Source organism: Platalea leucorodia (assembly GCF_965183815.1).
Source record: "Platalea leucorodia genome assembly, chromosome: 1".
Lineage (NCBI taxonomy): Eukaryota > Metazoa > Chordata > Aves > Pelecaniformes > Threskiornithidae > Platalea > Platalea leucorodia.
The window spans coordinates 164,031,731-164,048,458 of record NC_138823.1 but is presented as its reverse complement, the minus strand read 5'-3'; the positions used below and the strand labels follow the sequence as shown (position 1 = coordinate 164,048,458).

The 16,728-nt window shown below is 42.0% G+C and overlaps 1 protein-coding gene across 2 annotated transcripts in view; it reads left to right on the top strand.

Moving 5' to 3' along the window:
* The window catches only part of CRHR2 (corticotropin releasing hormone receptor 2), a gene marked incomplete at its 5' end in the record, with an annotated part of 167,879 nt that overhangs the window by 44,424 nt on the left and 106,727 nt on the right, over positions 1–16,728 (top strand). The window contains 2 exons of one of the 2 annotated variants that reach the window (XM_082306485.1): positions 6,100–6,217; positions 6,360–6,479. In XM_082306485.1, the coding sequence (XP_082162611.1) occupies positions 6,100–6,217; positions 6,360–6,479 (238 nt within the window). Of the gene's footprint in view, positions 1–6,099; positions 6,218–6,359; positions 6,480–16,728 lie in introns of those variants that run through there. The other variant, XM_082306484.1, reaches the window with a different exon arrangement.

The window sequence follows — 16,728 nt, the reverse complement described above, 5'->3', positions numbered from 1 at the left end:
AGAGAATGACAAGTGTATTAATGTGCTGAAAGAAATATATTAATGTGTAGCTACAAGCCATTTATTATTTATGCTGTTGAATCTGTTTACACCCACAGTAAATATTTTCTAACATCAATGAAACTGCAAAGATTCATCACCACAGACCTGCATTTTTGAATTTTATCTTTGCTTGGTACAGTCATGCTTCATTTCTAGCAATAAAGGATGTCTCCTCGTTCTAACAAATGAGTCTATCAACTGAAACAAAGATCTGTATTTATATATGTCTGATATTCCTCTCCACATACAACAATTTGCAACTCTGCACATTCTGTCTAAATCTCAAGTATATGCAGCAAGGACCAGATTTTGATTAGAAGAGTAGCACTCGATTTGAGAAGTGGTTTTCTTTAACACTCATGTAGTAGAGTATAATTCATTGTGAGAAGCCGTAGCGTGGTGTGGCAGAGAAGATAGCCATATATGACATTCCTATGGTAGAGGTGTACTGTCTGTGAAGATCTTTAAGCTGTCCTCGATCTCTTACTGCTTGAATTGTCTCGCTCCATATGGTATGAAGTTCCCACTCTGAAAATTGCCTTTACATTCACTGCCAGCATACCCGGAACGAGAAGGAATGATAAATATTTTACCACGTAATGGTCATGTTGTCACTGCATTTGAAAGTGCAGTCTAATCAGTTTTGCAGTGCATGTTGAGAAGGAGGGTGGGCCTTCATGTTTATGGTCCAGAAGCCACTCTGGTAAATTAGTACCTTCCTTAAAGTGTATGGTCTTGCATTCTTTACCTAGCTGAATAGTCCCACTAACTTTAAAATCAGATGCTGAAAGGTCATTGCAATAATTAAGGATTACTGAGGGACATTTTTCAAACAGAAAAAGGAGAGATGAGGAAAAACTTATTGTGTCATTTGGTAGATGTGGTGCTTGAGGACATGGTTTAGTGGTGGACTTGGCAGTGATAGGTTAACGGTTGGACTCAATGATCTTAAGGGTGTTTTCCAACCTTAACGATTCTATGGTTCTATGATTCTATGATTCTATGATCCTATGTTTAAAGGTAACAAAAACATAGAGGTAGACAAATGCAGAGGTAGATACTAAGCTCCAAACGAGAGCAGCTGGGCTGTATGAGCAATTAGTTGATGACCCTGTATTTCTGCCATCAAGCTTAATTCTGACTCTTGATTGTCCTCTAGTGATTTAAAGACTTCATTTCTACAAATAAGAGATATGTTTCCTTCTCTTCCTCTTTCTTCTCCTTCGTCTTACTGCCATTTTTCCATCAAAACCAGGGTAGGGAAGGCTTTCTTTGAGATTCACCTGAGTCTTTCCCTCACTCAGGATGTCATAAACACCACAAAGTGTTCATGGCAGATGTTCATTTCACATGAACCTGCATTAACGCCGTAAGGGCTGGACAGAAGTGAGGTTCAACCAGAAGGCCTGCAGACCATAGTGCACTTTTGAATCCGTTATTTGGGTATGTAGCTGTCTTGCTTATCTCATGCTCCAAACACAGATCCGTGACTCTGTTAACAGACCAATTTATAATGCTAGATGATAAGTATAGATATGGATTTACTTGGATTAAAAGAAAGAGACCTAAAAAGCCAATACTCGGACCATGACTCCATGTGAAACTTCCATATTGCTGAGGTAAATTCCTGAAAGCCAATGGAACTGAAGTAAGAAGGGTATTGGTGTAACCAGGTTGTCTGAGGATTTGCATTTGTTGTTTGAGGATGTGCATTTCTTGTCCTAAGTTTTGTGTTGCATACCAGAAGAGATGGGTGACTCTTGTGACTGGAAACCATGAGCTCTTCACATAAATGGATAGGGAAATGGGTGATAAAACCATCACTGTAGTGGGAAAAGAAGGCTGGCTGAGGTGCAGTGGGCTTTTCTTTCTCTAAGGAAGGGAAATGAGGAGAGAACTGTGCTTTTTTTTTTTTGCTTTTTTTCCAAAACCCATATTGGGTATTGAAATATATAGCGGTCTTATGATTTTGTGGAGGTTGAGTGTCTGAGAAGAGGTCCCTCTAGCAGACATGACCAGGGAGCAGTCAGCTGGGTCTGGGGGCAGTGCCACCCAACGCAAATAGGTATGTTGGCTGCCTGAGTCTGCGTAGAGCTGAGTTTTGGTGTTGCTGATTAAACGGCACAATGTCATCCTTGTCACTCACTGTTAGTGGGGCAAATTAAAGCCATCCTCTGGCTAATTCTACCAACTGTGGGTTGAGTTGGAGATTGAGAAAACAGCTGTGCAACAGTGGTGCAGGGGTTGGCATACAAAGATTTCCATTACCAGGGAATATTGTATCCCATTTATGAGCAGAGCCCATTCTTTTACTAGAGCAGCTGTAGGTCACTTTCCAATACCTCTTCTGTAAAACAGGCTTACTGAGCTGTGTATGCGTTCACATGTTTATTTGTCTGTCTTGTTCACTTCCATAACTTTGCATATTCAGATGTTTTTATACAGATTGGTTGTACATATGTCTTGCATACTCACCCAAACAAACCAATGAATACCACCACATAGGAACAAGCCCACTCTTAAGTTGAGAGAGTTTTTCTGCCTGCCAGGTGCAATTACTGGCTTTCTTGGGTTGCTCAGTAATTTTTAAGGCAGATCTCTGCTACCTGCTGCCTGGCAAGATCTAGTAGTTATTGCTATCAAATGCATCATGGAGGGGTACTGCATCAGCAGAGAATCAGCTGTGTCAGCAGCTGCAACATTTCTATCGGTCGTTCATTTAGTTACATTTGCCTTTTTTATAAAGAGCAACATTTTCACATCAAATGAGTCAAATTGACATGGTCAGGATTTGACTAGATCCAGCCAGAGGGAAACTTTCACTAAGCGGTTAATTGTACGCAGGGAAAGTTGCAAAAGCAGCTTTTCATGAAGAGGCTACAGCAGAACGGGGAAGGGATTATTAAATAGTGGTGCTCATTTCTGGACTGAGGAACAATAAATTATTTTCTTCATTCAGACTTACTCCTAGACAATTTGTTCATCACATCTATATTTATTTTTGGGGTGAGTTTTTTTGGTTGTTAAATATATGGAATGCAGTATTATTATCTGTGTGATATGTACTGCCTCTGATTTTCTAAAGTTAGCTGAACTGAAATGATGGAGGGAAGAATGATTTTTGATTGAAGATTTTCTAGCTCTTCTCACTTAAATGAAGAAATCATTCTCTTAATCCTGAAAAAAATATTTAGTTTAATTCAGGGCTGTTGTTTCAGATGTTGACCACTATAAAGAACAGTTTTGAAATGAAATCCAGCTTAGTGTTCAACTCTCTAGTATTTGAACCATTTGAAAAATCTTCAAGTGTTTATGCTGGAAAATACAGGCCAGCATTTTAAGAAAGTGAAATATTTACCAGATTTGAAAGTATTTAATTTTTTGAAACTGTCTTTCTTTTTGTAATTTATTAAGTGATGCATTCCTCCAAAAATTCAGGAAACTCTAGCGCCCAAAGCCTCCAGCCAAGTTTTTGATTCAAGTGTGGTAGGTGCTGCACAAATAGTGTGAGAAAATAGACAAGGCAGACAGTATGTAAGAAATTAAGACTTTTGGCCAGGCTATGTGATTTTTGCCCTGCAGAGAGGCAGCAGAAGCAGGAAAAAAAAATCTTATCGGCATCCTGGACAAGTGCCCTACTCACTGATCACTTCTGCCTGAACTGAAATGGCCAGTGGGCTTGGTGATGACATTGGGCACTTACAAATGCTGTCTTCTGAGAAGATTTCATAGCATCATTGAGAGGAATAAAAATAAATTTTCTGAACTCAACTGCACTGTCAGGAAGAAGCAAAGAAACTTAGAGTTGAAGATACTTTGAGGGATAGATGTCTGTGAATTGCTTAGAGGTTTAGAGCACCCTTTATCCCCCTCACTTGAAAGTTCAAGAAATAGGGTTTTCTCCTCAAAATTCTGTTTAAAGGCAACCAGTATATTGGTGGTGGTCATCTTGTGTGAATGATGCTAAAGAAATTTTCTCTCCTGCTTTTTGTGATAAGAGATGGATGGGACAAAGAGATCTGGTGGTGTTGACAAGGGTCAATTTGTTGAAATGCAGATTTCTCAAGAAGAGTTGCAATTCTGGGAACATTCACTTGGGAGGGAGCTCATGGCTGCAGAGAGAGAAACAGAGAGCTGCATTCACTTGCCTCAGAATATCATGCTGCCTAGAGAGTTAGGACACTTGCTTTTGTGGGTTTTTACATATTTAAACCAAAAATACTCATCCCAAAACCACGATGGCACTCCTCCCCTCTCCCGCAATCTGAAAATGTTAAAAAATCTCCAGACTCCCAGATGGCAAAATAGCTTCCTGGCTAGTTCTCTCATCAGTGCATGTTGTTAATTTATTTGCCCTTCTAATCCAGTGGTTTTTTCTTTTTGCTTTCTTTGGATAACACAATTCTTTTGGTCCTTGAAGAGTAAAGAATGAAGCCCTTCAATCATAAATAAGAGTAAAGGGAAAGTCCAGGCCGATAGATGTTATTGGAAATCCTATACCATTGTTTTGAAGTCAGTGTAAGCACCATGTCTAATCTAAAGCTGTGAACACAGACTGTAAACAGGAGTTCATTTCTGAATCCCTTTTTTTCTGTCAAAGCTTCTTCATTGTCCTTGCCTTGTTTCCGCATTCATCTCTGCTACTATCATATCTATTTATCTTGCTTTTCTCCCTTACAAGTCAGTTTTCTATTTGCTTCCCAAGATCCTTCTGAATCTGTGACCCTAAATGATCCTCCTTAGCAAGTTTTTGCCACTTTTTCATAAAGAAAGATTTCCTCATATCCTAACGTAGCAAGTCAGAAAGGCTGGTTAGGTCTAAGCTGCTCTCCAGCACGTCCCAGAGTGCAGAACTTCACCCAGTTCCTATTGTACTGAGCTTTGATTTCCCAAAAGATGACCAATCATCCAAACTTCGCATCTTTCCCCTTCCCCAGGTCCCTCTCATCCTGTTCCATAATGACCTCAGTTTGTCAAGCCCTCTGCTCTTCCCTCTCTCCCCACGTCATGATTTCCTTAATTAGAGGCTCTTCCTCCTGCTTTCTGGATCAGTCTGGGTGCTCATCCCTTCTGAAATGCTTGCTCCCTCCTACCACTGGAAAATGAGACAGTGGCCTCTCTTTTCTTCCTTGTCCCCTGAATGATCCATCCTTCTCTCCAAAGCTCTACTCTGCTCTCTGTGCCTTGCCCTACCAGACTGTCCAGCCCAGCCCATCTGCCTGAGGTGCTGAAAGACGTGTTGCCTCTGTGCCTTTCTTTTCCCAGGCTGGGTGCTCAACCCTTCTCTCGGGCTCCCCACTCTGCCTCCCCTCTGGGTCGTTATTCTAGATTCCTTTGTTCTGATGCCTCCTTTCTGTCAGAACATCTCCCTCATCCCAGCTTTTATTATTTTTCTTCTTTCTTGAGGCCTGCTCACAATCCAGTTCTGCATTTACGGGACTGGGTCCCTTCTTCCCCCTCCCTGTCCAAGCATCTCTGCTCATCCTCAGTTCCACACAGTAAAGGCAGGAATTGCTTTGCTTCACAAAAAGCCAGAGGAGTTATATTCATCTGATGGCTTTTCCTTTTCTCCCTGGCTCTAATTTGCAGCGAGTATTTTTGCAAAAGTGCTCATCCCCAAAGCTAACAATAAAACTGTCTCTGTGTGTATGTGTGTGTGAGAGAGAGAGAGAGGGAGAGGGAGAGAAGAGGGAGGGAGCGAAAGCAATACAACAGTCTGGCAATGTGAGGCGGCATTGGAGAGCTGCTAGACCAGGGAAGCTGGCTAAGAGACGCAAGCCCCTTACTCTGGGCTCCGTGTGATCCCATTGGTTCCTGAGCTGCTGTTTTAAAGCAAAGAAGAGCTCGGAGGATTGAACCGCACAGCCAGACGCAGACTCTCAGCCAAGTTGTCAGCACACTGGGAGGAAGAGAGGCTCACACACACGAGATCGCAGGGTGTCCGCAGCTTGATGTTCATTTGTTTCCAGAAAGGAAGAAAAGAGAGGGGACAAAAAAAAAAAACCAACAGAAAAGGGGGAAGGAGCCTGATCCAGTCCAGCAGTCCTGGGTGCGATAATGGATGTGACCATATCTCAGTTCATCTTAGAAGAATTTGATGTCAACTGCAGCCTCCTGGATCGTTTACAAGAGACTTTTTTAGAGAGTTCCTCTATCCCTTTCCTGCGCTTTGATGGTAGGAAACATTACCTAGCGCAGGGCTCGGAAAAGCTTTATAAGTGCTAAGATTCGGTTTGCTTTGTGATGCAAAGTGTGTCACTTTTGTGCTTTCTCAACTGCTTCTTTTTCCTCTTCTATCTCCTTTTTTAATGCAAAAGGTCTGTACTGCAATGCCACAACTGATCAGATCGGGACCTGCTGGCCCAGAACCTCTGCGGGGGAACTAGTAGAAAGACCCTGCCCGGAGTTCTTCAATGGGATCAAATACAACACCACGAGTAAGTACAACCTCCTTTCCCTCTCCCACAGATCTGGTGTTGAGAAGGCACCCAGGGGAGACCCAAAATATATTTTCCATTTAGAAAAAAAAAAAAAACAGAAAAAACGTGTTTGCCTGGGAATCAACATTTCCTCCACATTCCAGCCTGTATATTCAAAATTCCTCCCTGGAATGATGCAGATTTCTCAAAAGCACAGACTTTTGGACACCAATTCCTCTTTACTTAAGTGTATTTAGGTAGATCTGGGCAAAAAATGCCCTGTGCAATCTAAGGACGGTATACTGTGCTTTGTGTGTTTGTTCATGTGTAGATATGTGTAGCTGAACGTATTTGTACCAGTGCTTCAGCCATTTAGATAATTAAAGATCCTTTGACTTGTGAAGTACTTAGTCCTAACACCTAAGAACTGTATTTTGAAAGAGCTCTCTCTTTGAGAGGCTGTCTGTGTGAACAGGGGGACAAACGGGGCTGGAAGTTGTATCTGACAAACAGAAGGCTGGGGTCTGGATTCTGTTTAGCAACTTCATCAGCAGTTGGCTTATCAGGCTGGGGTGGCTGCATCATTACTGCAAGGGAAACAGTAGAGGATATTATGAGGTAAATAATATTCAAAGCAAGGGGGTATGGGGGCTCCTTAGAAATCTCTTGGAACTGATGCTTTAGTCTTAGAGGTAAACAATCATGATGACTCACTAAAAAATTATTATTCAAGCTGTCGGACCCAGGCACTCATTTCCTTTTCCTTATCTGTCAGTACTGTTTGGACCTTTCATTAAGTTTTTAACATATTAGTTCCAAATATGTGTACCCACTTGTTTGTCACTCATTTTTTTGAGACTACTCAGTGTGCTTTTGACTGTGGGGACGTTTCATTCCATGTTTCACTCTGAACTGTTGCTCGGGTGTTAGTAGTCTAATTTTCAGGTAGCGTTAATTTTGTGAGGCTAGCATTCTCAATAAATCCCATAAAAGAATGACCCTGTCATCTTAGACCTTATTTTTTAACTTGTTGGAAGTGAATTTATTCTTTCCCCAGCTCTAGGTGTCAAGGGTCAGATAACTAGACCAAAGTTCCGTGTATTTGCTATGCAAATCAAAGCCCTCTTCCAGATTTGTTCTTAGGCACCAGTTTCTGTCATCCTTGACTCTGAGCAGAGTAAGGAGGTTATCTCGAGAACTGCAAGATCATCCTCAAACCCTATATTCTCTCACCTGTGCTCTTTGGAATAAAATAGGTGGGAACATGCAAAGGGCCGGGTTACACTGTCTTTGACTATAGCAGTTAGTTCACTACATTTACAGTCTCAGTTGAGATAAAAAGAAAATTTCTGAGAATTAAGGCAGCTCAGAGTAGAGCAAGTGTATCAGAATGGACCCTGAAAGAACAGCCATAGAAAAGGTACCTCAAAGATGTATGACTTTTTTTTTTTTTCCATTTCCTTTTTTTAGTGGAGGATGTCAGTATTTTCACTGCCTTATTTTTGTTTCTCCAAAAGGAAAGAGGGAAAGAAAAAAATAAAAAAAGAAATGCATTATGAATGATTCCTTATTTATATCATAAATGTAGTGGAGAGAATTTAAATGCTTTTTCTGTACATAGAAGAAAAAAAAATCTTGACTGCCTCATTTTATTTTGATAAACTCTGTTAATGCTTTCAGTAGTTCATCAATGACCTGATTTAAAGTTCTTCCCTGCTCCTCTCCTTCTCCATGGTGGCTAATGTTTGTATTACGGTACTAATAAATTTTCATAAATTCATGGCTCTTAAAACAATGGCCTGTTAATTAAATAAAAGACTGATGAAAATATGTTATTGAAATGCTGAAGGTTTATTTTGTCATAGTCTGGGCAAATGGACATTTTTCTCCTTTCAACATAAAATGTGACTAGTCACGTTGAGAAAATGTATGTCTGCAGGACTGATTGGTAGTGCATACTGGTGCCCAGACGTAGTAGCGTATGTGGCTTGCGGTAGAGAACTAAAGTAAACCGAAGCCACTGCAGGTGGCTTTCAGTTGATCTTATACAATTTCATGTGTGTTCCTCCAAGTTGTGGCAGAGAAAAGGAAGGGAAGGACTATACTGAGATTTGAGTCAACTTGTAAAATCAGTAGCTTCTTGGGAGGTAGTTGTTGGTGATTAAGGCTTGGGAAAGCAGTAGGACAACAGGTTAAGATTCGAATACAGAGGTGCAGTCTCTTCTGTGATTTGAAAGATGTGGCAACTAGTACATGCAGAACCTGTCCGAAGTTTGGGAAGACCAAATACTGACACAGTCTGGCTGCTTTTACTTGCGTGATTTCACCCAGTTAGTTCGTGGGCTGACTAGAGGGCCATTTGTAGTGGGACTCAGTGTGCTAAAAACCTAGACTGTGCACCCCGTGCAGATAAAAATATAAGCACAGACAATGGATAAAAAATGAGAAATGGATCTTGCAAATTTCAGAGGTGAATAATTCAGCTACAAAGTGAATGTGTGGTCGGGAGATGGCTTGGATCAACATAAGATGTCTGCCTAGGACATGTAGTGTATTTTTGTCCTGTTTTGTTTTGCCTTTTGATGAGGCAAAGGGAGAAATGATGGCGTGTAATATTGTACTGAATTGTTTTTGAGAGCAAAATCAGACAAGTTTAGAAAAAGCACTGTGCAATGCCTTTCTTTTACTGAGGGCTTATCCAGTTCTAGGTCGTAACTCAGCTATTTATTATACTGTCATGCATCCCGTGTTTGCAAGCTACCACGTTTTAGGAACTATAGCATATCTTTAGTTTGGTTATGCATGACTGTAAGTATATTTCTCATTCTAATGTGTATAAAACTTTTGGATCATTTCAGTAATTTTTTTTTTTTTTTTTTTTTAAATTAAGATCTCAAAGATTCCAAGTTCCTACCGGTTTCATAAAAGTAGTTCATCAACTGGAGGAAACGAACCCAGTAGCATTATCCGTAAACAAAAGCTTTGCATTATAGATACTAGAAAACCCAGACTTGGAAGTGCCTGAACTATTTCAAAATCTTATACCAGACTCAGTCAAGCACAAGACGCTGATCCATGGCAAACCAGGCTGCCCAATTTCTGATACTCATGGGGCTATTTCGGCACCTTATTGTAGTCTCTGTGCACATAGTGTATGGAACTCAAGACAAAATGCGATAAGTAGGTAGCTCCACAGATCAGCTCATCAAAGGCTTTGGATGGACCTACCCTGGCTTGGTATCCATCTTGTCAACTATCATGCTTTGATTGTCGCTCTGTCTAACTCAGAACGTCTGAGTGCTCGGACGGGGAATGCTCTCAAACCCTGCAATATGCCAGCAAAATTTAATGAAAGGGTATTTGAGTCAAAAAACTTAAGAACAAGAACTGGTGCATAAAAAAATCCCCTCCTGCTTGCCACTATAGAATAAACTGTTTGCATAAAATATTTCCATTCTAACTGCAAAAAATTCCCATGGTGATTTTGTGCATGTGTCTATGTTTCTGCTGAGTGACTCAGATAAGTTTCAGCTGGATTCATAAAACAAAGTCTGTCAGTCTGTGAGTATTTTTCATCTCCGACACTTTGTTATTTTGGTGATTTTTCTCCCTCTTTATTTGGGAAATAAAGTCGTGCTGACAAATCAAGATCTGGTTACCCTGTAGTGGGATTTGTGAATATAAGCAAAATGTTCTTTGACCAAGGATCTAAAAATGATGCCATCCGCTTACAACTTTGCAATTTTGCAGCAAAGCTTATGTATTATTCTCAAAGGGGAAAAAAAAAGGGGGGGGGGGGGGGGAAATGTATGTGTTGGCGCAGCGTGTGGCTGTGCACTTGTCTCTGCTCAGGACCTATATTTAGCTAAAGATGACAATATCATTGCTGCCCTCTAGATGTGTTTATACTTCGAGAGTGTGAAGCTTTTATTCTTGTTTTAGGAAACAGGTTAATTCACTTATTAGGATATCCTGAAGCTTGATTAATTCAGCAAATGGGCAGTAATGAGACCCTTTTTGCTGCTTGCAAAAACGTGGTCGTACATGTAAGTACTTACACCGTGTTACAGGCTACAGTATGTGTACTTGAGCTCTTTCCTTTCCCTACAAATTACCCTGTGCAATGAGGAAATCCAGGATTAGATGTTCATCTTATGGACAATAAGTGTTGACTCTTGTAGCCTTAGCTGTCTGATTTGAGTTTGTCTACGACAGCCAGTGCAGCGGAGGGCTATTCTATGGTGAGACCTGTCCATCGGGGGCCGGTCAGCTTGGTTTGTGCTGGTTGCAGGCAGGAGGTGGAAGCATTGGAAGGCCTCCAGCTTGTAGATTAAGACACACAAATCTAGCTATTTCCATGTAGGTATCAACAGCTAATTTAAGTATCTAAGCTGTAATACAAGTTAGTGGAGCTCTAATTGATATAGGGGATGAAGCCTAGAGAGTTATTCTGCTCAACCTAAATGTACGAATCAGTTCAGGAGCCCATGCAGAAGTGCTAGTGCCATTTGATATGTCCAGGGGTATCTTGCCTGGTATCTAGTTCCTGTTTCAGAGGGCCTAGGCCTTGTGTAGTTTGTGTTTTGTCTTCCGGACTACATAGGTGTTGCAGATACTCTAAGACAAATGATACCATGCCTGTGTTTAGGCAGCTGAATTCATCCCTGGGTGTCTGTTGAGCTGAATTGAACCCACACCTGGGGATTGACATTAGGAGGCCAGACTGTTTTTGTGATCAACAGGAACAAAAGGCCTGTATAGTTCTAACTCCCTCTCTGCAAATCCCCCTCTCTCTCTGTATAGGAAAGCTCTTCGAGATGATAGCCACTTCAGGTGAGTGTTTTGGGTATTGCAAAAAGCATCCTCATTTTCTCCAGGGACTATGCTGCTGAAAACAGGCACATAAGCACTGCTAACCTTGCGCTGATGGGGATTTGGTCCCTCCTTGCTTACTCCTTGTTCCGAGTGTGTGTACACCACGGTGTACACACCGTGTCCTGGGGTGCATCAAGCACAGCATAGCGAGCTGGTCGAGGGAGGGGACTGTCCCACTCTACACTGCACTGGTGTGGCCCCACCTCAAGTGCTGTGTGCAGTTTTGAGAACCTCAGTATAAGAAAGACATCAGACTATTAGAGTGTATCCAGAGGAGGGTGACCAAGATGGTGAAAGGCCTTGAGGGCAAGACTTAAAGGAAGCAACTGAAGTCACTTGGATTGTTCAGCTTGGAGAAGAGAAGGCTGAGGGGTGACCTCATTGCAGTGTACAATGTCCTCACAGTGGGCAGAAGAGGGGGAGGTGCTGATCTCCTCTCTCTGGTGACCCGCGACAGGACACGAGGAAATGGAATGAAGCTGCTTCAGGGGAAGTTCAGATTGGACATTAGGAAAAGGTTCTTCACTGAGAGGGTGGTCAGTCACTGGAACAGGCTCCCTAGGGAAGTGGTCACGGCACCAAGCCTGTCAGAGTTCAAGGAGCATGTGGACGATGCTCGTAGTCATATGGTTCAGTTTTAGGCAGTCCTGCGAGGAGCAGGGAGTTGGACCCAATGATCTTTATGGGTCCCTTCCAACTTGAGATATTCTACGATTCCTTGGCGGCCCTGTAACCAGCTGCCTTGTTGAGAATGATTTGGAGAGGGCTGGTGGCTTAGCAACTGGATTGTTGTTCACATGGATGGACATGGGAGAACGAGCCATTGGCACAAGTATCACAGTTGTACCTATTGACATGGCTTACTCCACAATGAAAGAAAAATTCCTGCAGTTCTTTGTTGTCTCATCTTGAACAGAGGCAAATAATCTTTTGTGTGCTGAGGGAAGGGTGAAGGAGTGAATTAATAGTTCTCCTGTTTTGCATCCTCCTTGTTTTGAAAGGGGTTAAAGAGATGATTTAATTTTTAAAAGGGCAAAAGAGCTAATTTTCATAGGTTAAACAGCCATTCTTTTATCGAGATCTAACCTCTGCTGCTTTTCTTTTTGATTAATTATTGTTCAAAGTTATTCTGGAGCAGTGGCTTCAGCTTGCATGTAAAACATGAGCCTTGCTTGGAAATCGTTGGTCACAGAGTCTTGTTCGTACTATATGGGTAAGACCTGTCCTGATAATTACAGAAATGTGCACTTTTATAAGTGGCTAGCCTAGAGGCTCAATTAACATTTTCACTTGTGTTTTATCATCTTGTGTATTGTAGTGTCTTGAGCACTTCTGTTGATCACATTAGCATGACCGACTTTTTCCTCAGAGGTTATTCTGGCTTGATTTCTAAAGGGTGCATTTTTGAAAGCTAAGTCCCTCTGTAAAAGACAGAGACCCTTTATGCTCTGGTGGCCTTTCATCTTTATTGGAGAAAGAGAAATAAAATGCCCATCACCAGCGCCTTGTACACACGAGCGGTGATTTCTAGAGGTACAGCTGGGTGCAGTGAGGAGATGCAGCTGAGCTGTGGGCTGGGGAAAAGGACAAGGTGAGAGGAAGCATCCCAGCCTGAGAGGCAGCAGATGCTAAGCAGTTCTGGTGCACTGCCATTTGGATTGAAGGGCTCTTTCTATATTTAAAACACATTTCTGAAGGAAGATTTTCAAAGATCAAGTACACAACTTTCTCTTTTTGCTAGGCAATGCATGTGTGTTTTCAGACTCAGAAAAGTACTACGAAGCTCTAAACCTACTCCCACCTCATCCCTCTTCTGTAACCTTGTTATATGTCCGGAAGGCTTTTATTCCACTGGACTGTTTAAAGATAGAAGGAGATTTGGAGTAAGAAGAGATATTTTGTAGCCAATTTTAATTATGGACTCACTATAAAAAGGCTGTAAAAAAAAAAAAAAAAAAGGAGTCTTCAGTCTTGCAGAAGCCATGTTTTAGCCATCCTGGGATGACCAACACAATATTTGTCAGCTAGGAATTCTGGAGTACATGGAAGTTAAAGGAAGGAGAAGATGAGAAACCAAACAAACACAGCAGAGGAAAAAGGCCAGAATTGGAATTCTGGGGGAGGGAATAAAACATAATTTTTAAGCTCGTAAAGCTTTTCTCTGAGGAGATCAAATCTGCAGTTGATTAGGTCAGCTTGACTCCAATAGCACTGTATCCAGATTAAGATTTCAACCATCTTTGTTCATTTTCTCTTGCTAGTTTAGGTTGAATTCTTTCACAAATACAGCAGTGGGAGGCTCTTGATTTCAGTATATGCACAGATGGAAGAGGCTTTACTTTTTTCCCTTGAGATGATCTTCTTTTTTTCTTTCCATTGTGAAGCATAATTTGTGGTAAGAGATCGCTCTGATTTTGCAGTGTGGAAAAAGAATGTTGAAAACAGTATTTAAAAGGAGGAATGAAAATAACCCATCTTTCTTGCTCCCGCTACTATCATCCTGTGAAATGTGTGATTTCTTCATTGAGCACAGAACAGAAATTAATTGCATGAGTAAAATAAGAAGATTGTTCATGTTACTTCAGTCATGTTGAGGGATCTTTTCTCCAGCTAATTAAATGCTGATTAGTATTTTTGTTCTTCACTTGTTATGTTACGAGGTGGCTTTGCTATGATCCTATGGTGTCTGATTGGGAGTCTCTTAAATAAAAGGCTTGACTTTTGAGGCAGACTTCACACATTTCCCAGAGCCAGGTGTTGCTGCTGCTGTTCTGCACCAAGCCCATCTGATCCTCTGTCGAAGTCAATCAGACCTGACAGCAGTAGCAGGAGGCCCAGGCCCTTGCTTTGCCCTTCAGGATGGTGACCCTGAACTCATGGCAGAGGGGTCATCTCCCAGGATTGCTGGGGAGAGTGGCTTGTCACAGCGGAGAGGGATGATGGGTCTCTGAGAGGGCTCTGAACCATGTGGCCTTCAGGTCAGCAAACACAGGGTTGCCCACATTATTTTTGGAGGCTTCCGTAACCCTCTCTCTAAGGAAGCTGCACCATCCACCACCTCTCCGTCACTTGCATCAGATAGTGAGCTGTTGTCTAAGGTGACAGCAACTACCAGCTGGAAAACAGATGGACTGAGGTTCAGTTTCTTCCCACAAGTTTGCAATTAGATGATTCTTTCAAAATCGTGTGCTGCTGGGGCCAGGGGAGGAGTGGAAGAGGGAACATATGGGGAAGGGAAAGAATCAAATGCATTACAAAAGGAGAGAAAGCAGGAAATCCGCATCTCACGATGTCAAAATGAGAGGAAAAATCCCACCCAGCTGAATCTAGTGAGAGGACTCTTGTGGATGTGGGATTTCTTCTATTATTGTGCCTTATGACCCATTTTCTGTCCAGCCAAGCTGTGAGAGGATGAGGTCTGAAACCCCGCTGCAGAAGGTGAAATCAGACTGTTCTCTCTGGCTGCTGAACACTTGAGACTGTCTGAGGCTCACTGGGTTTCAGCCTCTGTGTCTATAGTCACAAAACTTTAAGGAGAGCGTCACTGAAGGAATGGTCACCCGTAATTCCTCCTCTCAGCCACAGGGTGTCACTTAAAGTGCGGGTAAAGTGTCCACAGGCATCTGCACCGAGTCACTTGGGGGTGGAAATGATGGATGGGGTGAAAGAAAACTAGTGTGAATAGTGATCCTGGACTTTGTCCTGCTATAATTACCGACAGCGCTGCTTCTGCAGCTTCCCCATCCTGGTGGGTGGTAAAAGAGACTCACTGAAGTGAACTGGGGACAAGGACACAGTGGAGGAGGAGGTGGAGGATGTTCTGGAAGGAACCCTGCTGCCCCTGACTTTGTGAAGCACTTGCTTGAGAGCAGGTACCTGGCTGAAGGTAGGTGGTTGGTGGTGGTTTCACCGGGTCTGCTCTGAAAGGCTAAAGGAAAGGAAGTGCTGAGCTTTGTTCCCAAGAAGGTGTGTGCTACGTTAGAAGATGTGGAGCTATGCAAAGCATAATGTAACCATTCAGGGGTGAAACATCTCCATCGAAGAAGCTTAAGCAGTCAACAAGAACCTGCATTTGCATGATACAGGGATTCCTCCTTGCTGTACACACTGTGTTCATTGCTGTACTGCTTGCTATTGCATCAACGGGATTTCTGCTGCCTGAGTGCTGTCCCCTGGCAGATACTGTTAGATTCTCTCTGTGGACCCTCAGGTACCTGACGGATGCTCTAGATGCTCCAGCTTAATAAGAATAACAAATAGGTATGTTAACAGTGGGACAGTACCTTCCTCAGCTGTGATTGCTGAACTTGCCTGTTGCTCATGGGAAGAGTGTTCTGCAGATCAGTAAGTCCATCGACCGGATTTAGGTTCTTTGTATTTTCTTCTGTGTTCTTCAGTAGCATGGAAGTATCTTTGCTGTTCATGTAATAACGAATCTTTGCAACTTCTGTGGCTTTGAAGAACAGTACTTCAAGCTGTGTCCTGGTCCCAGTAAAGTTCTTGGACTCTGAAAGTCATGCAAGACTTTGCTCATGGTCTGCTGTCCTGTGGAAGAGAAACTCTTACTCAGTTTTGGACCCCAACATTATGGCTTGACATCCAGATTAGAATAGCCACACTTAGTAGCTTGGGAAGGTGATGAGAAATATTGTTTCCCAAGGAAATTGGAGCGGAACGGAATTTTAGTAGATATTTTCCTTTTTCAGTGCAGTTTCATTCCCCTCAGATGTTATTCACGGAGTTTGTAATTGGTAGCTCTTGGGACAAATTCATAAAATCAATAAAACTCAGATTCCTTTAAGCTGACTTCTTTTTCTGCAGTGCTGGGAATAGCAGAGGGCCAGATGCTGCTCCATATGAGACTTGTGGAGTGAGAAGAAATCCATTGAGCAAATGATAAGAACAGAAACTCAGTGTTTAAAAAAGAAAAACAGAAAAAAGCTCTCCAGATCTCAAGAAGAGTTTTCCCTGGGAAAATGGAAGAAGAAAGAGCCATCCTCAGTGCGGCTCCATTGTCCGAAACCCCTGGTGGTTGGAAAGCACTGACCATAGAGTGCACAAGAATTAATGCAGTTCCTCATGCTCCTGATTCAGCCAGGGAGCAAAAGGAGATTTGGAAAACAGAAAATGTGTCATGGAAATGAGGCAAACAAAGAAAATAGAAAATTACTTTGATAGTGCATCATCACCATTTTAACTAAACTTAAATGTGAACTCCTAGTGATTCTTTTTCTCACTGCTAAGAATTTTAACTTAATTATTGCTGAATTATGCCACTAGTACCTGAAACATCAGCATTTGTGTATTTCAAAGTACATGATGAACAGTCATTACTTCTTGCAGAATCTCCAGGCTTGCCATATTGATTTCTGCTTTTCAACTGGAGCAGCTA